The sequence below is a fragment of the Galendromus occidentalis genome, unplaced genomic scaffold (assembly GCF_000255335.2).
Source record: "Galendromus occidentalis unplaced genomic scaffold, Mocc_1.1 scf7180000077446, whole genome shotgun sequence".
Taxonomy (NCBI): Eukaryota; Metazoa; Arthropoda; class Arachnida; order Mesostigmata; family Phytoseiidae; genus Galendromus; species Galendromus occidentalis.
In genome coordinates this window covers 1,350,510-1,372,924 of record NW_003805434.1, presented here as the reverse complement: position 1 = coordinate 1,372,924, position 22,415 = coordinate 1,350,510, and the positions used below count along the sequence as shown (strand labels likewise).

At 51.3% G+C, this 22,415-nt stretch overlaps 1 protein-coding gene across 1 annotated transcript in view; it reads left to right on the top strand.

Annotated features, from left to right (window-relative positions):
- The first annotated feature begins 2,692 nt into the window (after positions 1-2,692).
- Positions 2,693-22,415, top strand: part of spir (spire type actin nucleation factor) — a 105,924-nt gene continuing 86,201 nt past the window's right edge. Inside the window, exon 1 of the mRNA XM_029111500.1 lies at positions 2,693-2,984. Coding sequence (XP_028967333.1) covers positions 2,693-2,984 — 292 coding nt within the window. The remainder of the gene's footprint in view (positions 2,985-22,415) is intronic.

Below are 22,415 nucleotides of genomic sequence, written 5' to 3'. Positions count from 1 at the left end.
ATCTCAAGCCATCGGCTTGTCTTGACTAGCTGGCTGACAGCTTTGAAGTGACGTTGTAGTCTGTTCGGTGGGTTTCGGCTCAACGATGTCCATCTGTAGCGCGCGTGCGTATTTCGTGGGCAAGCCACAAGCTAGTTCACAATGGGTGTGCCCTAAAAGAGTTTGGAGCGACGGCATTCAAGATACGGCTCGATATCAAATCCATATTTATCATGGCTCTGCAAACACACTCCCAACGTAATGGATCCCAGGGAAGGATCCGCGCGTCTCCGTGGAAGCGCGTCCGCGCATTCTTCTAGGTCTTGCGACGGCGGTGGTGGCAGCAACAGCATCATCAGCACTAGCACGCGATACAGGAAGCACTTCTCCAAGAGCGCTTTGTCATTCGAGGGGCAGCTGCTGGTTTGTCGAACACAGAGAGGTATGCAAGCTCCAAATCGAGGATAAGGAGCCCGAGATCCGCAAAACCATTCCGGAGCCCTAATCTACCTACATTGTACATCCGCAAGGAACCAATCGGAACAAATTATTCTGAGAAACGAATGTGTCGAATCTTGCGCGAAATGACCAGGCGCTCGGTTTGCAATCCCTCCGTGGGATTCCGGCTCCCAGCCCGTGCAACGCACGTCGACTGCGTGTGTCCGTGCAACGGTCCGCACCACTCCCCTGCGGTAATTTCCACATCACCCCACCCACGGCCTGGCGATTTTGCTGGTTCGCCTGATTTCAGTGCTCCCGATCTCTTTTTTTTGGGTTTTCCACTCCTCGTCGTCTTCTCGGCGTAATTCTCTTCGCTGCCCTCAATCTCGGGTCAGTATTTAGTTTATTCGATAATTTGGCGCCTGAATTCTGGTGGTACCGGGTAATTTATGGAGCTGACACACAGACTTATGTCTTCTGCGAATTATCTGCCTCTGGGGAAAATGGACAAGACTGATGCCGAAGTGAAATTTCAGACGGTCTTATGTTCCGCACAGTTTTATGGCAGCGTCGGCATCATTGGCAGCGACGGCACCATGGGACCTGCGGTGGCTTGACGTCGCCGTGACAGACGTCGCTGCGCGTTGCTTCATGCTTGCAGCATGCACTGGTGAGTATCAGAATGACAGCGCTGGAGTCTGCGGCAGTAGTCCCGGGATTCGATTTTCTTGCTCTTGAAGAACCCCGGGCGTGACCCATCGAGACCATTGATTTTATTGTTGTCATTCCTCGAGAGAAATCAACACACGGAGTGTCGGAGCCATCCTCAAGTAATTGATTTCGAATTGTAAATCTATTTGACTGATTGTGGGACCGTTGTAAAAAACGTACGCTCGGACCTGCATCACGCCATTGGTTCCTATCAGACATTCCGTTTTATGATTCGTCGCTCCACGCGGTATTCGATAATTCGATAAGATAGTTCGGTCCTCTGCTTATCGTTGAGTTCTAGAGATCCGGATCCCTTCGACTTTACAGAGTTTTTTTCGAATCCCTCTCGATAAAGCGTCTTCCAGTTGAGATATCCGAATAAGTCCCGGATATCACGACGAACTAGAATCACAATCATGCCGACTACAACGGGTCCAACAGAAATAATCTCTCCCGAGCCTTATTAGTGCTCTGCGTCAAGAGACCCAAGCACCTGAGAACAGAGAATCGGGAACCCAAGGGGTCGCTCTTATTCCTCTAAGCATCAGGGCGAGAATCTATTCCGGCATTCGCTCCGGATGTGACCGACGGCTGCAGGTGCTCGAGCCCCGTTATGTCGGCAGACGAGAGAATATGGGAAATGCGAAAAAAACAAAGCCAAGGTAGGGAACGTTAGCTGAGTATTCAATCAATAAGTAGGCAAATCAGGTCAAGATCATGTCTTTGTTCAGGCTGGAACAAAGGTCCATAGGCCGGAGTTAGGTCCCGCGCTTCAGCTCCTTTATCGAAGGTCCCAGAATAGACTATCCGTCTGTTGCATGCGTCAGCCGCCAGGTAGCGCTACGGTCGCTGCTTCTCACTTTCTCAAAATACTCCCCACTGCCATCCGGAGGTCCATGTTATTTTGACTGCCAGTTGGAACGTCTGTTTCGGCGAAGCTTGCCGTCAGCCGGTTTTTGAATTGACAGTGCTTGTGCGCGAATAAGCGACCCTTGACAGCTGCTCTGGAATACGTGTAACTGTATGGCATAGACACCGAGCGTGGAAAAGAGCTTTTTTCTTCGCTGGCTCCGGATTAAATCGTGATTGTTTGAAGCAAGGCGTCGATGTCAACTGTGGTATGATGTGCAACGTCGTCCTCCGGGACAGCAGGATGGTTTCTGGAAGGTGACAAATCCTGCGGGGCAATGGCCCAGAGTCCAGATTAGCGACACGTTCCCGATCGTGCTCCTCACCACGATCCGAGCGTTGCGCGCACTCTCTCTCTCTGTCTGAACTCTACGAGCTCAGAGGCGAGGCGTTCATTGTGGTAGTCTGCTCTCAGTAGAAAGAGTATCGCTTTTCTCGCTCTGAAGAAGGAAGAAGTGCGCTCACCGGAACAATAACATTCACCAACCACCTGTACATATTATTTATCGAGTCCATACCGAGAGGGAGTGTGTTCATCTTGTGTTGACATATGCCGTCTCCATCGGCGCTGGAACGGGTGCAGGTTGCTCGTGTCTCTCTGGAGTAAGTCACCCGGAATCTGGAACGAACCCCACTCGAAACATCCGTGAAAATGGGTATGCCCGCCGAACAGAAAAGCCCCACCATAGCCGAGGGCTATGTGTCGTTGTTCGAAATCCTCGACGCTTTCGGCGCACCCATGAGCGAAGAGCACGCATGGGCTCTGGCGTTCCAAGCGTGCAAAACCTTGCAAAGACTGTGGGCTGATCGAGAACTTAAAAACTATGCCAGTGAAGGCGTGCTCGCTAAGCGTCACGCATCGGGTGTGTATCTTGTGGAGAACCTTAAGGATGTCAGGATATGTCAGGACGGTACGGTTCACACTAGCACAGCCGACGCACACGGTAAGTTGACAACTAGGGAACTATAACTTAGTCTCCGAACCGAGAAGAAAAGCTTTGAAAAATTTCAAAAGGAGTTTGTTGCGCATCAACAATGGGGTCGAAACTAAAGAACGGAGATGGCGGAAACCATCATAATCGAAGCCGATTTAACATTTGTTGGGATCGGACGAAACTCTATTCTGATCAGGGTCAATGCAGGACCGTGTCGAGCTATTCGACTCTGGAGATGCGAGTGTTGGTTTCGGCCATGAGGGGGTCTTCGAGCAACCTCAAAACAGAGGGTGCGCCTGCGACACCCTTGAGCGCAAACCCCGAGCTATACTTTGGCGCCCGCCGACATGATCATGAATAGCAACAAATCGAGCGTCGCTAGTTGGTTCAGTCCATTTTGAGGCTTTAGAGTGAGTCTGTCTAATGTTAGGAGTGTCTGATGTCTCTTTGGTCGTCTTGGACACCAGGTCGAAACGGGTAGTGGTTTACCGCTGGCTCCCCGGTGACTCACACGCTTGGCCTCGGCGCTTCATTATAGAGTCAGCCATGCCGGCCGCCGTTCATTCATCCAATGTTTGGGTTGAAATCCCGACGCGGAGTCCGAGACTAGAATCACGACCCGTACTACAACTACAGTGAAGAATCGCGGGATGCTATTTCAGCTTCCGAGAATAATTTCTAGCGATCCGTCTAATCAGGAGGCAGATGCCTCTCTCGATTCTATTTATCCTCGTTTTGTACTGGATAGGGATTCTCAAAGGTATTTATTCTCGATTCTCACCACATCGAAGATCACATTTCCGCTCCTCGATCGACTGGGAAAACGGACACCTTGCGATCACATCAGGGTGGAATCTCTTCGTTGTTCCGCCGATAGCTTTGAATTGTTATCGGTTATGTACCCTGATTAGATAAAGCGGATTTGAGGATGCTCTGCAGCCCCTGTCATTCGCGTAATGATCGTGACCTTCGATGTGATCCCATTTTTCTCCGATTCTTCAACTCATCCGGATATCCGGCATAGACTCTGGGGGATGACTAATCCGAATTGAGAAACCCAGGTCGAGCTCGGTGATTCGGAGGCGTCTCTTTTTTTCGCAATACGGGTCGCAAGTATTATTTCGAAAAGGATTCTAGCGGCGCGACGTCTTAACGGCGAAGCATGAGGTGAAGCAAAGTTTGCTCGAATCGCTTCGAGAAACTTCACCCGATGAACCAGCTGCTCGCCGAGAATCCAACCGAATGCTTGGTCATCGAGCTATCAGATCAATCGATCTGATTGCTCGCTCCCCGGCCGATTCATTTTGTTCCGCAGCGAAACGAGAATTCCGGCGGAAGATACTTCATGACAAGGGGTCATCTTCTTCTCTTTCAGTGCTGAGTGAGTCGAGGCAAGATGTCTCTTCGTCAAGACATCATCTGACTCTGACTTGTTCTTTGACCGACCGGCTCCTCGGTTTTCTGCTCCTTATTATTGCATTAGTTGGAGAAGAAGAAAATCATCCGGTGCTCTTGCACTTTGCTCGGAATCCTGCCGGCGATGCGAGCTGGTGGATGCTCGACCGACTGCCTCGTCTTCTCGCTGCTCGGATAGCTGGGTGGTTGACTTTGATGCGGGCACCTCGAAGAATCCGGATGGACTTACCTCCGACTGGGAGAATGGCATCACGCGAACGCCGAGCTCAGGGTTCTGGCGTCACGTTCCTGACGGCTCTTTGTCTCAAAGAAACCTGTGGAGTAATTTTCTCCAGTCGTCCGACTTCAGATCGTTTGCGTAGAAAGAGATCAGCGACTGAGGAGCGACAGATCTGCCCAGATTCGTCCACAGATCCGTGTGAGAAGTTCCAACCGGCTACTGCGAAATTTCTAGAAGGAGGGAATCTCCTAACGAGCGCCGGAATTAGGCGCTGACGATTCGCGAAGGGTGGAATATCTAAGCGTAGGTCCTGTGCAAACACCTTGGGCTAGGTCACGGTTTTTTGGGCAGCGGATTCAACAATGGGTGGGTGGATCAATGCGTCAGATCCGATACGGCAGGGTCGGGAGTCGGCATCGTTCGTAAGATGATTGCTCATCGACACTCTTTTCCCCGAATGAGGCGTTTAATCCAACTCACGGTGTGTTGGAGTTTCGATTGCGGCTCTCGGATCGACAACCCTGTTGTTCAGATTACTTAGACCTTGTTTTCCATATTCGGTCGTCGACGGTCGTATGGATATCGCCGCTGGAGTATGAGTTCGAATTCGTGTCTCGCGGTTGATGCGGTCACTGAGCTACATCGTGAAACGGTACGGTTTCCTAGTTCCCCATTCCTTTGTGCAGCAAGAGAAGCTTAAGTCAGAACCTCCGATCCGACAATGGCGATATCAATAATTCAGAGGAGTCGATGTCAGTAGTCCAAAAGTGCATTATTTCGAGTGAGAAATGAATTACTGACCCTCCTGATTTGGAGAAAATCGCCAAATTATGTTAAGTAAAACGGCGGATTTCGGGGAACCGTTACCGAAATTCATTGGATCAAAGTACACGCAGCTGAACCCCAAAAGCCGTGGCCGAAATTTACCGGATAATTCGGACCCGAAATCCAATAGATTTACCATTTCACCGGCTGATGGACATTTCCAATCACTGAACAGCAGTGTATGTGTGTTAGATTGTGTAATGCAGCCGGGAAGCCACGGGACACGACCGGAACAATTATTTATTCACACTTCTATCAAACATTGTAAACTGGCTCAGCTTGATTCTCAAATTCTTCTCACGGCGAGGGGGAATTTCCCCTGTCAATTCTATCGTTCGGCCGAATAGCCTCCCACGTGTGTTCTCTTTTCATCTCGACCGAGGTGGTGACCTCGCCAAGCTCACACGAATGATGAAAGTGATTACGCTGGAGCTCGGAGATTATTAGCTAACAATAAGTGCGTGACAATATTATTGTCTGAATAAATTTCTTTGGTGAAATGTACGTCCGATCACCCTAGACATCGGCTGATCAAACGGTCCGCATTTGCCGACACGCCGTGAATGCGATGGAGGGGTTCGAGGAAGGAAACCCCCCGATCTGGTTCTCCTCGTTTCTGAACAACGAGGAGAACCTCGGAACTCAGCCGGCTCAGGCTAGGCCTTTAAGAAAAGAGCGATGCCGAATGAGACGCCTTGATCGAGTCGCTGGGATGAACTTGGGTTCCGAGTCCGCTCACGCCATTGTATACAGATTTTGCGGGCTCGTTCACCGCGTCGCTGATGATTAACGCGTGCTTTTTCCAATGAGTAGCCCATCCGTTCGCATTGTTTGCAGAATTCGAAGGAAGTAGAGGGGGATATTCCTTCCCACTCTCGCTTGTCCATTCTTCTTCTATTCTAGAGAGGGATTTTCCGGCAATCGATTCAATTTCGCTGGTCGCTGCCTCAGCAGCTGTCGAATGCGCTACTCGATGGTGGAGGGGGCGCATACCTGGAACGAACGAAAGTTAATTTCCTTTCGGAGCCAAAAACGCATTACGGAAGTATGGGATGTTATGTAATGTCCAAAATGCACCTTGGTAATCACTGACCGTCGATTATGCCGGTCAAGTATAAACAAGCACAGCAAATTTTTTTCGGGAGCCAAGACACCGCCACGGCTACAAACGATACCGTCGTTGTGTTCTTCGTTTCCCCCTGATCATCGTTATTGCGATGCTTCCTTTCCTTCCGAGGGATGAATCGATCGATGGGTCGGTCGGTCGCTTGCTCGCTCCGATGGTCAGACGCATAGGCTCGCTGATGTGGGGTTCGCTCGATTCATGTTCACAGTCGTATTCCTAGAAGAGATGACTTCCCTCATGATGGGTTTTGGGTTTAAGTTCGGCTGGACTTAGAACAATGTCTGAATTCTTGCTGCTCCGGAGACAAGCACTGCAGTTAACGCGTGCTCTGGCTATTTGTGTCTCTAGTCGACGCTCGAAGGTCAGGAAAGCTGGTCCAGTGAGTTTGGACGGGGCCGAGCAACGCCCCCGAAAGTGGGGCAACTTCCCCACTACCACCGTGACTATGACCACAAGCGCTCGCGCTCCGATCATACGTTGTTCTCAGCGTGGACGCGGTGGTCATTGACAAATATTTGAGAAAGACCGATCCTTGGCCAAACATCAGATAGCGGACCGCCTCAATTCCGGCACAGTGTATCGTATGCTTTAAGCTTCGGCTTAAGTTCTGAAAGGAAGTGCGACGGGCTCCTTCCGTCGCCGGTCCGATTACGTCTGACGTGGGACGTACAGACGGAAAAACATACGAGCAGACGGATGGATAGACACTTTCAGTGTCATCTGTTAGTCTTAGATTGAAAATAATCTGATCCCGCGGCCAGCTGAGTGAATCTACCGGGTGGAAAACCCCCTGAACCGTCGCGGTCCTCCATCTTCTTCCTTCTACTCCTATCACGCTGCCACTCGCTCCTCTTCGGCTGTCCTATGCTTCTCGGTATCCTTCCCAGGAAATATACGGTTTAGCCGAATGTCATAATTGAGCGAGGACTATTGAATGGGATCGGGAAGAATTCCTCAGAATGAAGATAGCGCTCGTGACTCACCATCCTTGCCCAGATCTCGTTCCTCTCACGTTTCGATCGAATATAAGATTCGATGGAAACGGGAGGGAAGGAAACTAGCTCCTACGCGTAGTCGTGCATGTCCTACTAATTGAGAGCGACGGCTGAATCTGCTTGAAAAACGAGCGCCTCGGGTCCAGGAAAATTCGTGGAATTTTGCTCCCTGAATTTCGCTGGTATTCTTTTCCAAAGAAGTCGGCTCAGAAGTTACTCGGGTCACGTTGTCATTTTTCAAGCACTTTATATACTGGGTCTGATCGCCTTGGCTATCTTGGTTCGATTCTCGAACGAGACTTCAGAGCCGAATGGTTCCTCTTGAACAATTGTCGAAAGAACCAGGGATCCTGTCCCTTCGAGCTGCTCCCGTGGGTCTCCCGGGGGCGACGCTATGCTAACTTGTCGCTCCCCACGGAGGGTCAGCATACAATCTCCGCCTCTAGCGTATTTTCCGGAGGCTCCGCATACCCCTCGTCGCCGAAGTCGGAGCCGAACTGCCATATCCCGAGATTCTCGGCTCGAGCATGGACTTTCTCGATGTTTAATTCCCGTGAAGCGATAGTCGGTGGTACGATTGCTTCCTATATCGTTTTACGACGTAAGTCAGTGTTTTTTGCCTCCTTCGGAACCAGCAGTGTTGAGCCGCATGTCGAACCGAACAATCGATCGTCAAAAATTCCTCGTACGGAACCGGATTTTTGAGGTTGCGGAAACAAAAGTTATCGCCATGGATGGGCCGACTCTCTCGGAGGCAGACGGTTGAGGGTCTGAAAGTATAAGTGAACCACTTGCTCACCGACGGGTGGACTGGTGGACCGACCGACGGTCTTGCGACGGCTGGACGAGCGAATGGACGAACGAAGGGGTGGGCAAACGTGATTATGTATTGGCCATGCAAGTCGTGCCTTCGTGGCGGAGTAAACGACGACGCGAACGTAGGCCATGAAGCATCGGACGAAACTGCGAAAAATTTCCCTTCCGGTCAAGACCGGCCGGACCAGGGGTTAAGCCTCGGTCCAGTCGAAGGAACCCACGCAGACATCAGTCGTGCGCGATCACTTAATCGATGTATTGGACAACGACGGAGAAGAGAAACACACGATGACGCTTGTAAACCACCTTCGAACAATCTGTTCGATTTCATCATCGCATTCTTATTGCCCTTACTACCACTTAAACTAATCCTGGAATTCACGTCCGTTATCTCTGCTATTCTCGGCCTGCATTGACTTCTGTCTGGAAATCTCGTTCGAATGCCGGAGACTGAGGGAGATCGGGGTCTCGTCCCACTAGAAATTTCGATTTCCAAGCAGTGCGGAGTCCGAGCCTTCGGATAGCTCGGAGACGGTCGGAAAGCCGACAAAAGAGTGAAATTCGCGGCCGATCAGATGGGATGATCAGTGCCTGCTCTGCTCTTAATCTTATCTCCCAGTGAACCACAACGTCGGTGCCGATGATCTCTCGGGACGATACCTTTGAATGGTGCCGGAACGCTGCCGATAGATGTGTAAAAACCGATTCACGCACAGATAGATTGATATATGAATAAACAAACAAGATATTTAAAGCCCCTGCGTGAGATACATACCCAGAGAAAAAAGGCGAGTTTCGCATAAAAACTGCAATTAATCGGATGCCGGCGATACTTTGCACGAGACGCTTCTGGTGGGAATTCGTACAAGCCGACGGAGCTCGGAGCTCGCTCCAAAATCCGGAAGACGAATTATCGGTGGAGTTGAGCATTCATTCAGGTGGTTTTCGGAACTTGACTTGAGAAGAAAATTCCATTCAGAACTTAGCTTCAAGTCAGTTCGATCACTCTTGCATTGGATGAAATTCGGCTCTGCGAGAAGGGGCTCGATGACTCGCACGACGAACAGGTTTGCCTCAGCAGACTGGCCATTGAAAAGTATTTGATGCTTGACGGCATGTTCGCCTGATTTCGTTCCCCCGTCGCTTTGACTTTAGTTTTTATCAGAACGTCTGAGGCTGCCTGAGAAAAAATTTTGTGAAAACTGATCTCGCTAGTCAAGTTTTTCACATGAGACGATGCATTGGGACTTTGATGGCCGGCGCGTGTGCGCAGTACAGCATGGCTTAAATAAACGTGATACCGCTCGAGAGCTTGAGAATCGGAGAAGGAAGAGGCGGGGGAATGTTTCAGAGCTCGAGTCTCAGCTCTAGCAACTTCCAGTCTTTTTGCCGCTCTTTTCGGTAGTCGTTCAGATCCGCGCAAATCCCATGGACCAGCCTCGCCCAGGGAACACTTGTCGACGAGATCCTTGTCGTTGACGACTACAGCTGGCTTTTCTCCTCACTCGCTCGCTCGTCTCATGAACTACAAATGACTCATTCCGAGTGGGAGTCAGCCTTCAGCCTCCGCGGGTTTCTTCTTAGACCGGTGTCTACGGTGGCCCGTTCTAGCGGCGGATCGTGTACTTTGCGGCGATTGCTGCACGGGAAACGCTCTGCGTACTTTCCAGAAAAACACATGTCGTCTTAACACCGTCAGGACGAGGTGCTGAAAGTCAATTGGCTCTCGAGACAGATGTCTCAGGGAACAATACAAACAAATGAACGTACTCGCAGTCCGTGCTTCGCAGTTTTCACTGGATTGCGCAAGTTTCTTCAAAGATAGATCGCCTCCCCGTGATTCGGTGAATTTTTCTGAGAATTGTACGACTCTGATCTTCGCTGACAACAGGCTGTCACATTACGCCAACAGTCCCACGCACCCGAGCCCACGAATCGGTGAATGGTTTCGTTTTGCCAATATTCGGCTAGACGTTCATTCACCATTAGATTGTTTTCTTAGGGGAAAAAAATAATTCGCAGGATAACCATGACTGCTTTCACGAGAGGTCTGTTCGCGATTTGTACATGGGAAGCACTTGAACAGGGGGGTGTTTTGAGGTATCGGAGCCGGCGATGCTTTCATCACGTTGTGGGACGCAACGCTTGTGGGAGCCGGGTATTTCTAATTTCGCGTGAAAACAGTGAGCTTTGCGATTGAAAGAGCTGAAATGGGATCCAGACTTCCCAGCACTCATTGCTCGACTCCAGGAACGCTGCTCGAAGTCAGAAGACGTGACCAAATGGTGACGGAAGGCGATCATCACCCTCGATTTCGAAGATACCGCCTCCTGGAGCTATGGTTTTCATCTGTTTCTCGTGTAGCTCTGTTTTACGCAAGTCTCCGCTGTCCTTCGCCTCGTACTTGTTCCGCATAGCCGCTCCGATTACGAATAACTGACGCCCCCGGATCCGGATGCGATTCGAAGGTTCGATTTCTCCCTTGAATAAAAATTACAGAGAAAGGAAGGAGGGGTCTGTCGTCCGGATGCGGCTAGGGCAAACGACAGTGCGACGGACCTACCAGCCGCTCGGGAGACCGGACGAACCCGACAAGTGTCGTGATTTGCATGACGATCGTGAGTTCGTTCCGATTACTCCGGATCGGGAGCAACGGCAAAAAGCGCGTGGTGCTCCGCAAGCCGGACGACAAACTTTGTTGGCGATACCCCGTTTGCCCACAGAAAATTCCTCCCGGCGGATGCCACCTCGTTAAGATTTCAGTCGCGATAATAAGGTAATAATAATAGAAGCGGCTGCTGCCGAAAATTCGCGGAATACGCAACATGGTCGGGATCCCGTGCGCGAATTTCTTCCGACTCGAAAGGATTTGATGCTCCACGAGCAGAGAATTTTGATCACGACTTCAGTCAGGAAAAAAGCTAATCGCAAGAGCACGCACAACGTAAGGTTTCTCAGTCTTGAATCCCAATCTAGCAGTGAGGAAAAACCATAGTGGGCGCACTGGAATCCCTCGTGGGGCCAGCTTCTCAACACCAGGGAGAGCATTGCGTCGAGACTATCGTTTCGGAAATGCGATAAAACGCAAAGGTCGCAATTAGGAGGATATACAAACCCCTGCGCACATGTAGATGCTGACTATGAAGACAAACGGACGAGTGATAGATTTGAGCGGTGGGAATTCTCTCATGAATACGTGTGCACCGATGCTTCCCCTCGTCCATCCGGGAGCAGCTGGAGACGTCGAAGGAGACGCAAGCGTTTCACTTAAAAAATTGTTGTAAAAAATTCGAGTTTCTCATCCACTGACGCATCTCTTTAGGTCCTTCTTGATGACCGACTAACGGGAGAGCGGAACCCGACGAGAATCCGAAGATGCCGGTTCTGCAGATGAGAAAAATAACACATTCATCTGAAAAATCACTCACGGACCCTCAAGTGCTCCAGCTGATGAGAACGACGCAGCGGACAAGCATTCCCTTCCTGGAAACTTTCACTGTCCGAGTCCTTCGGCTCTCTGTCCCATCCGTCCGTGGGCTTCCCTTCTTCCCCAGTTTGCCCCACGGTGTGATTCGGCATCTCGCTGATACCGTGAATTCTGGAATCGTGGCGTACCGTCCCCGGTTCATCAGCTCCCTTCGTTCTCGGTGCTCAGACCCCCCGGCTCCGATTTTCGGATTCCGATATTCCGTCCCAGGTGGGTTTCCCGCAGGCACTCGAATGAACGAGCTAGTGGAATGATGGGCGATTTTGGTCGGTGCGAATATGGTCGGCGACTAACTTGAAAACCGTGCGTCATGATCCAGGTCGAAATTGATGAAAAGACTCGAGAGGGCTGTGACCGCTCGCAGAACGGAACTACTGACTGACTCTGAATAGCGTTCGGAACCGGATCAGCTCTGGCAATTCAGTGCTTGCCTGCCTGGCCATCTGTCGGTCTGTCCGTCCTGCTGTCGCTCGTTGCGTGGTTTTGTCGGTCCGTTGATCTGTTCACAGCCCGTGTAGTTCTTTTCTGTCTTCCAGCTTTGCTTTGATTAGTTAGCTCGAGACTTTCCGGCTTGTATCCTTCCTTCCTGTGCAAGAACGCCGACGTCTCCAATCAATCGGATAATCCCTGAAGCCGTGATTGATGGCTGCTGCCGGACTCTGTGACTATTTCTTCGCCTCTCCACTTGGCAGTGGCGCACCTGGCCCATTTTGCGCCCGGGGCAGACGACGAGGATGCGCCGCCTCATAGCAAATTCAGTCTGGCGCAAAGACACGGCGAGGAGGATCTGAGAGGGTCACAAAGAGCGTTTTTCTCTTGGAGACACTGCGCTCAATTCGAGCGGACCAAATTATGTAGGATGGCTGTCCATATCACGGAAGGAGATAGCTTCACTGTCTCTTCTGTTTTCTCTGAATTTCGCTGCATCAAAATCAATTCTAACCTCCAAGTCCGCGCTTCGCTAGTGTGGACAGAAATCTCGATTTTGCGCCCCCCCTGATGTCGGCGCCCGGGGCACGTGCCCTGGTTGTTCCCCCCCTCCCCCTGGGTACGCCGCTGCCAGTCGGGCACCTAGCCGGATAGATGAGCGGTATGTATGAATGGAACTGCTCGGTCTCCTGACCGGATCTGGGAGTGCCATCAAACAAAGTAAGGTTCGGGCTCCAAGTGCACCGAGATGAGTCGCTTTGTCCGCCTGAACACCTTGGGTGGCTGTCCTTCCCCCAGACCCACGGCCTGAGGAGACGCTCGGTCGACGCTCGCGCGGACGGACCGTCGCGTCGGTGTGCCGGACGGCTGGTCGATGCATTCCAAATGTCTAAGCGAATCGATGATCACGGTGCCGATGAATGGAATTTTCCAGATTGATGAAATCGTGACGCATCCCGCCGGAAGAATTCGGAATTGTTCGATTCCCCCACAAATAGCTTTCTTTTCTTTGGCGGCATTTTTTGAAAACGTCAAAAGCTGTCTCGATGATTGCTGCTTAGCCTCCGAGCGAGACACGTGAAGGCGGTTTCCTGGATAATGATGAAGGGCGAAAAAACATCGGAACTAGGAAAAGCGCAAGAAACCGTGAAAAATTTTCTACTGTCTCGGAAACGTGGGGTGTTAGCGAATCGTATCAAGGTCGTCGGCGCAATCGTCACCCTCATCGTTCGTTCTTGATGTCTGAGGCGAAAGCGAATCTGACTAAGCGGAGGCAATTATTCCTAACGGGACAGAATCGAACAGAAACCGAACAGCTTCTCGAGGGTCACAGAGTCGCGGCTGGCGTTTTGTTGTCGTTTTGCGGTTGTTGTCGTTGCTGCTGCTGTTGTGGTTGGCCTTTCATCGTCTGATGGTAATTTTCGGTGAAGAATTTTGGCGGAGCGGAGGGATTGCGAACGGAAAAACCGAGCTCTGCCTGGCTATCAAGGAGGATATCATTGGAGGAAATATTTAAAGAGATTTTCTCAAACTCTCTGGGAATGTGGCGAATCACATCGGAGAGGAGCCCTCTTAGGAGGAAACGAATTTCGTCCTTAGTGTTCCGGTAGCCGTCGCTGGGATGGGTTGTTGAGGATGATGGAGTACTTTCTTCAAATCGACATCAATGATATAGAGAAAACGAAACAGCGACCGCCCGAAACAGGAAGATTGTGGCGTTTTAGTTTCTGTCGGATGATGGTCAGAAGCGGCGAACGGAGTGACCGGAGCCACTCGACGTCTAGACGATGACCAAGACGACGGGGAAGATGGAGATGAACTCCACGAGGGAGAGAAATTGAAAGAATAACGGATGACACGAAGTGACACCACGACCACCGTTCAGATCACCAAAACCGCCGGGGTAAGGGTCGATGAAGGAACCCATTATTCTGTCTCTGAATGAGTTCTAATGCAACGACAAGAGAAGAGAGAACTAGCATTTTTCCAATGAGACCCGACCCGATTCGTGGCTGCAGGGGGTTCGAGGCGGGTTCAAGTACAACGGTTCTTTGTGTGTTTCATTTTGGACGGCGTGCAAGTCTTCGAATGTTTCGGATATCTTCATGGAATCTTGTTCCCTGGATTGAGGTGACGGCGGCGGGGTGAGACAACGCAAGAGAAGAGAATTTGTGGAGCACTATTAGTCGGCAGGGGAGGGAGCGCGAATCCATCCGTCGAGGAACTCCTGGTGCGGCATCTGGAGGCGCCGCGTTCGGCAATGCACAGATCGGAGGGAGAGCTCCACCTTCCTGAGGGGACAATTATTATTCCCAGAATAATAAAAAAATGATGATTGTAATGATCGAAGAAGCTCCATATAATAATGAAGACTAAAACACGCGTTCCTCCGAAGTCAGCAAGGTGTTCGACCGAGTCAGCAGAGCTCTGGACGACCACTGCGACGAAAACGGCGACACCCTGCTCTATGTGCCATCCTCGGGCGGCTGGGACTGTTCTGCAGAAATACGTCGGGCGATGGCGTGACTTGTATGAAGTAGTTAATTGTCCCCGTGTGTACCTACAACAAAAAGTGCCATGCCAGCAGTCGCCGTAACTGCAGCAGCGGGAGCAGCGTGAGTACGCTAATGGTGGAAACGACAAGAAAAAAGTCCGAGGAAAAAGAGAGGGAGAACTTTAGACCGCGGCTGAAGCCGGTCACTCGAGCCCGCTTCGTCGTCACTGCTGCCATTGCCGTGTAGTTACGATAGCTTTCGATCTGACCGCGCCTCGGGCGATCTGAGAATACACAGTAGATGGGTATATTATTTCTCGGGAAACCGATGATTGAATGGATGGAAGAAGCATGGATTGAGCGAATTTTCCATCCATCGGTCCGAGCTTGTCCTGATATGCGACGGATAGCGTGATTGATGGATGGCGGAACGACGCCGACGTCTGAGTGAGTGCCCCTCATGACCGATTCCAGTCCTTGGACCACCGGACTGCTTTTCTAGTCTGCCAATTACCTCCTCACTGGCAATGGGGATCGCTGGCAGCTCACGCTCTCCCTCATGGCTGTCGTCCGCTTACAAAAGTGTACACTCTGCATCGATCAATAATGATGACACAGTGTTGTCTCCCAAACCGTGATGCCAAAAAATCAGAGCACCCGGCTGACCAGTGAGCCAGTGAGCCGTCGGCGGTATCCGCGGCTCGCTCGGAATTTTCTTTTTGTCTTTTATCATACATTCCGAGATAGGCTCGGAGATACTGATTTTAGAGACGAAAATAACTATTGTTTATTCTCGATGTTTTCGTTGTACCGCAACGTTCCGTCATCGTTGCAGCTGTCATTCTTATCTTATCGGTGATGACGTGTGTCCTTCCGTAGGGAAGGTCCCGGATTTCTGTATTACCCTCCGTCTCACATCGTAGGGAGCTTCCACTCTTCGGAGCATCGATCTGGGGGAAGGAAAAACAGTTCCCATGGGCTCGAGGGTATCGATAAGAAGAATCCCCCCCTTTGATGAGTTTCTCCGACACGAGAGTCCCGATTGGCTTTCGAATATGGCGCTGGTAGCGAGTACAGATCAGCGCTATCATCGATTAGGAAACGTTCGTCGTTTTCTGCCTGATTCTAGACAAATCACTTTCCTTTGCTTTCCCGCTCGTTGTTTCCCCATCGACGGTCTTCATCGCTGTTGTTCCCCGTGGCTTCGTTTGAGCTTTGAGCCAGCGCTGCAGCATTGTCACTGCATAAATCACAGACAACGCGAAGATTTCTTCGTTTCGCATCTAATCATCCTCGTGCATGCCGTATAACCGACTCTTATCGTAGTGCGCATCTTTTCCATACGTAATCCCGGTCTAAATTGTTGATAGCAGTCGGTTGAGAGTGCGTGTATACATTTCCTGAATGGTGACCGCATCAGGGTCATGTATCATACTGTCTTTGTTTTCCTACCACATCCAACCGGCGCCGCACGTAATGCACCGAGCCCGCCGATGCTTGTTGAAAGTCGGAGCAATTACCTAACTTGGAGGAAAACGAACACGGCATGAACAACGGCTTCGAGTTTCGGATTCCTTCCCACGAGCTCGTGTCAGTCGCTCTTTGTTGGTTGTGTGAGATCAAAATAAGGTCTCGTTGTCGTCTTCTTCCTCAACTCTGTCCGGTCCTTGGACTAACGGGAATCCCAGCAAACAGGGCTTTAGGGAAGACTAAAATGTGTCCAAGTTTTGGGGCCGTAAGGTCAGCTGCAAGACCGAGGGAAATATTTAGCTGCGTCTGAACTCCCTTCGAGAAGAATCTCAGCCACGACATTTCAGTTCACGGTTCTCCGGTTGGTGTCGACAACTGCTGCCGACTAGCGTTGTCTGTCCCGACGTCTAGGTGTGATGTTAGCAGGCAAATGAGTGACGACTACCACCGAGCGTCCGAAGAGAGCAAGTGTGTCTGAATTCTCTCGAGTTCCGTGAACAGCGTTGCTCACGGCTCTTCTTTCTGTCTCGCCTCCGGCCTAAGTGAACTGATGAAGCATTCTATCCGTTCGTTCGTGTAGACCTATCATTCGCAATCGCTGTCGTCTTTGTCACTTGGAATGTCATGTCCTAATTTTCACATTCTCAGGAGAGGACACTCAAATATGCATTTGCTCGACTTTTTCTTCGCTCGCCAACTTGGTGACGCTGCTTTCTGTGGAAAAGGTGCTTCCTGGAATCGTCTGAAATAAGTGATGGATAAGTTCAGCCTCCGAATGAATGCCACGATTCTTTCCCCGTTCTACCCCCTACGGGGGCAGGAGAGGCCGAGGGAATCATTCCGCTGGACCGAAGGACTTATTCTGCTGGGCCGAGGGACTGACTCTGCTGATACGATGAGTTGTGGAGACCAAGGTGGGATCGATCATGGGACTACGCCCTCGTTCGAATATGGGACCGAATCAGATCCTTCGTTTGGATAGTTCATGTGTTCGTTTGTAGGTTTGTCTGGTCTTCGGGCTTCGCTTCGAGCACGAGTCTCTTCCCCCTGTGAAGATCCTGACTATCTGTGAGGTCGACGGCGTGACGACCGATGTCAACTCATGGAAACACGGTCGTTGAAATGGATTATGCAAAATACTGTCTTTCCCGTCTCATAACAGTGCAGCGGCGACAGGCGAGACGGTCCGAAGCATGAGCAGTCTGACATTTCGTTCGCGCACGCGCTGACACAGCTTTCTGTAATCAGGTCTACCTTTCGGAGAGTCGTGCGAGCATCCTACAGTTGCTCGAGGAACTCGTTTTTTTTGTTTCCTCTTCTATCCACCGTCGCCGACTGTGCGTGTTGAGCGCGGACTCGAAGTCCGTCTTCGTCATCTTCTTCTTCCACGTCTTGTTCCAACTATTCGAAGCGGGAGATTCGCGGCATCCTGAGGGAATACGAGTGTTTTCTTCCTTTTTCTGACGCTTCTGCTATCGTCAGCAGCCAACGACAGGTCGCCATAGAACGAAAAAAGGCCGAATAGAACATGGACCCGCCCTAAGATTCATCCGTAACCGCAATGCTTCTTCCGATTAGCTGCGGTTCGCACAATCGCACGAGGTTTGTTGACCGGCGGCTCTCCGCAGAAGCAGAAGTTCCTCTTCACTCAAGACCGACTGACTGTCCGGGGTCTCGATGTTAGTGCATTGAAGTAGCTGTCCCATGCTCTTCAACAGCGCCGTGGTTGCGACGTGACGGACGCAAAGACGGGCCAACAATGGAGGAGCTCGAGCACGTACATGCGGTCTCTCGTATGGAAAATGGGACTGTACGACCGATTTCCCTACCGCGGCGTCGACGCTCCGGAGCATCGTGGGCCTCGACGTATCGTTCGGGATTTTTGTTACGGGAGCCAGAGCTCATCGCTCGCAAGTTCTTGGTCTTCAAAATGATTGACCCAGAGACCTAATTGCTTGCGACAAATGCGGCACTACGTGTGATTTCTCGACTGTCCGCTTGACTCGGTGACTTCGCGGTCGAGCGCTCGCTCAGCTGGATGGTTGAATAGCTTTGTATCCTTTCACTTTCAACGCGTTGTTCTGATGTTGGAGTCTTTGCGGCGGTGCTTGCGCCGAAGATTCCACGATAGATGACGGCGGAGGTTTCTGTACGGCATCGTCTGCGCTTTCTGGGCGTGTTGTGTCCTGCTTCGACCGCGTAGAAGCTTGTCTTCACGGCGCGATCGCCGGCCGGCCGGCGGGCGACGACGCCGCCGCCGCCGAGCAGATTGACTTCACCGATGCCACTACCTCTACGGGCGAGATGCTTCATGAAGAACGGTTTCTTCGTTCGGATATAACGGCGGTCGGCGTTATTGTTGTTCTCGGTGGTCGATGAGAGACGAAGGTCCGCGTCCCGATGACCAACAAACCACTATACCCAATGACCTACGGTACGTCCCCGCTGCAGTGAAGCCTCAATTCTCCAACAATGGTAACAACGAAAGTGTGGCCGGGCTCCAACCGAGAAATTAACAGATCCATGGATCGATACCGAGATGGATCGATGGCGCTGCTTGATGGTGCTTAAACTGTAAACCGAAGAAACGCTCGGACGGCCAAACAGATCGATGGAGGGATGAAGGAATGGTCCGATGGGTTGATGAATGGATGGCTCCGATAAAGCGGACAGACAAAAGACGGATAAGTTCACCGATGGATTCATGTTCTTATGAATAGGTGAAAAATAGTTCTATCGCAATGTAAGCCGCCTGTGAGCGGCGGGCGGGCGGATCTGGGAACCATTTGCGTAAACATTGTGTTTAAATGAACATCAACTCATCCAACGATCGACAAAGGCCTAACTAATCGGAATCATGGAACCGAAAACATGTCGTTTATGCACCGATGGAGGCGCGGGTTTGAAGAATGATCCAAACATTCCGCGAGCGAGTGAGAAGCTCGCGAGTTCCCCATCGGGCTCATCATAGATAGTTTCGCTTTTAGAGATCCGATCTGACTCTGCGTTATCGGCTTATTTCTCGCTTGAACGCCGGAGGAGTCCGTCGATGAAAACGGGTTTGAAAACTTGCGGAAAACTTGCGGTGATCCGTAATTTGGCTCGACAACGTCTCCATGCCGAGGGTTTTCGGTGCGGATCTTTCGTCTCCCCCGAAAGCGCTTCGGAGTCGTGACTTGACGCTTTTCAAGAAACTCACGTGTTCGTTCATGTAGGACATCCACACAGAGATGCAGCGTGGGAGATAGAGATCTCCGGCGAGTTGACGGCGCCCACCCAATTTTCCCGAAGATGGCCGAGTAAATCCAATCATTTATTACTACCGCGCCAGATCCGATCAGCTGACTCCGATGGTTCCGCCCTCAAGCGAGACAGAGGGAAGAAAAGGTGGACAGAGTTCAGGACTTCGGGTGAAACACCGATGCGATGCCGATTGCTCGGCGTTTGAGTGGTCGTTTGCCGAAATGCCTCTTCAGCGCCGTCGTCACCTCTACCTTTTCGACTGCTTAACCAGTCGGTCGGTCAGATGGTTGATCGGTTGACCGGGTAGGCAACCGCTCCGATGATTCGGCTCTCTGATAGTTGAACGAACGAATCGGCGTTAATCATATCAAGTGCTTCTCTTGCCAGTCATATCGGATGTTATGTCGTCATTAAAACGTTCTTCTTCATCGTCGTCGTCGTCTTTGTCCGTCATGAGTTGCGGTTGCCGATCCATCGGTCAGTCATCGATCTTTCAATGCCGATCGCACCTCCAATTATGTCGATGATGGTTTCACTCGTTATGTTCACGATATCCATGTTATCAGTGCGAAAAAATCCATAACGGCTCGACCGGATGCTTGCTTGACTGGCCGAAGACTGCTCCCTGCCGACCGGTTAACTGCCGCGGAACACAGATGGAAACAGCGATCCTCCGTCAGGGAAGGGGTGTTGAAACAAGCGGAAGTTTTTCCACCGAAGAAAAAGACGAGAATGCCTACAACAAGCCGAAAATTCCGATGGTCGTGAACCCTGGAAGCTCTATGAATGGGGAGATGAATCGGCGGATCAATGGATGAGCCAGCGACAAGACCGACGACCACGGGCACCGAGCAGCGGTGAGCGAACCAGCGATGCGAAATGCCTTCGCGAGCTTCAGCTTCTTGAAGAGGAAAAATCGAGGTATTCAAAAACATCGATGTCGAGCACTGGCGAAAACTACGCAAGATTCTCGTACAAAGATAGATTGTACGTATCTATTCATTGGCTGGCCAACTGACGGACTGACTGGCTGGTTGACTGATTGACCTAGCAAGCAAGCGACCGAGCGTCTTAAGTAGCGACTTCGGCACCGCCAGCGTCACCGCTGGGCGCTCTGAATAGACCGGGGCGAAGTCGATGACGCACTTACGGATTGTCGACAACGCGCGAGGGGTGAGCTCGCGCATTGTTCCAAAAGTGAAATCAACGTGAGTGAAAGTCGTCGGATCTTGATCTTTTCTCTATCGGTGAATCCGATGCGTTCGGATCCTCGATAGATCTCCCGATCGATTTCGAACCGGTTTCTGTCATCGCGGCATCCCTTGTCTCGGATAGAGCTCTCATTGTTTGAGCTTTCATCGGTGCTGTCGGTAGCCACGGCTACTTCTAGGTCCGGTCCATTGCTAGCAGTCGCAGTCGTCTTCGACCGCTCCTCATGTTTCGTCACCTGTCAAGTCTTCGATTAGCATAGTGGATCAGAGTGAAGGATTGGAGAAAAAATTGGGCGAATCCGACAGTTCTGGCGGAAGCCGGGGAAACAATGGAGGAAGCGGAATGCGGCTCCTTTTCCATCCACCGCATTCCGACCACTCCCGTCACTCGGAGCGGTTGAATTATGAGAAGAGACGAATGCCACCAGCGTCTGTTGATACGGTCAAGTGCCCGTATGTGTGACTCTGTTATCTTTCGGAACGCATTCGTTTGTGCCGCGGCACAATCGAGTTTTATCCAGCGACATTTTTTTCTGAAGCTCTCCACCGTGGGAGCGATTGGAGCTAGTTTCCGGCGAGGACCGAATGAATGAGCCTGAATCTTCTCATTTTTCTCGGAAGCGCTTCCGATGAATATCTGCCTCAAAAATTCGGCACCACCGAAACGGTGAATCTACCACAACGTTCGAACCCGATCCGGGATCGGATCCGAGATCAGGAATTCGATGAAGATCAAAATTTCCTCATCCTCGCGGCGGTGCCCGCTCACTGCAGAGGAGTGTCTGCGGGCGATAGCGCAGTTTCAATAGTTGATCAGCGCCAACGACGGATCGGAGCATCGGTCCAGTAGGTCAAGCGTACGAGTGGCTGCTAAATGCTACCCATTGGACACTCACTGGAGAATCACCACCAGGCAGTCGATGACCAAGACGATGGCTACCTCTCGGCGACCGCGGTGGTGGCGGCTTCGGAGCCGCGTTCGCACTTCGCTCAAGCCGAGAGCTGCGCTCACAACACTTTCCGTCGTCCAAAGCTCGGAGCAACGGATACATGGAAAATAGGCTCTCCCAACTTGAATTCAGAAACACCGGCGAGCTGTCGATAAGCAGAGTTGCGCTCGCCATTCAACCCGCTTCGCCTAATCCTCACTCAGCGGCCAGACTCGAGGACGACAGTGGAGAACGACCGTCGTCGGAGGCGATGGCCGCGTCGGCTGCGGTGCAGATGCGGACGAAAAAAGTCCAGCGTGTTTCTTTCGTTTTCACTTCAAATATCGCGGTGGCGACTCCGCACTCTGACCCTCGACCTTCATATTTAAAACGGGTTATGAGGGGGAATGGCTCCCATTCTTGATGATGCTTGTGCTTTCAGCTTCGGCACGACCCCGCTCAATGAACAAACCGAGCGAGCGACTACCTAACTAACTTGACTGACTGACTGACTGACTGACTGACCACTTAATTGATTGAGAGGAAGAGGGAGAGGAGTGAATTAATGCGAACTCTCAGGCGGACTCTCCCGCCCGCCGACCAAGCGACGCTTGAGAGTATCGATGTTCCGCGGGGGCTACTCTCGAGATGATCCAAAGGCGGTGAATCCCGCCGAGAGCTCGAGCCCGGATCGGCTTCACAGGGTCTCCGAGGGGGAATCCAGGGACATGCAGACAGCTTTCTTCTTGGGTGCGCCGTTGAGCGTTCCGTCGTTGTCG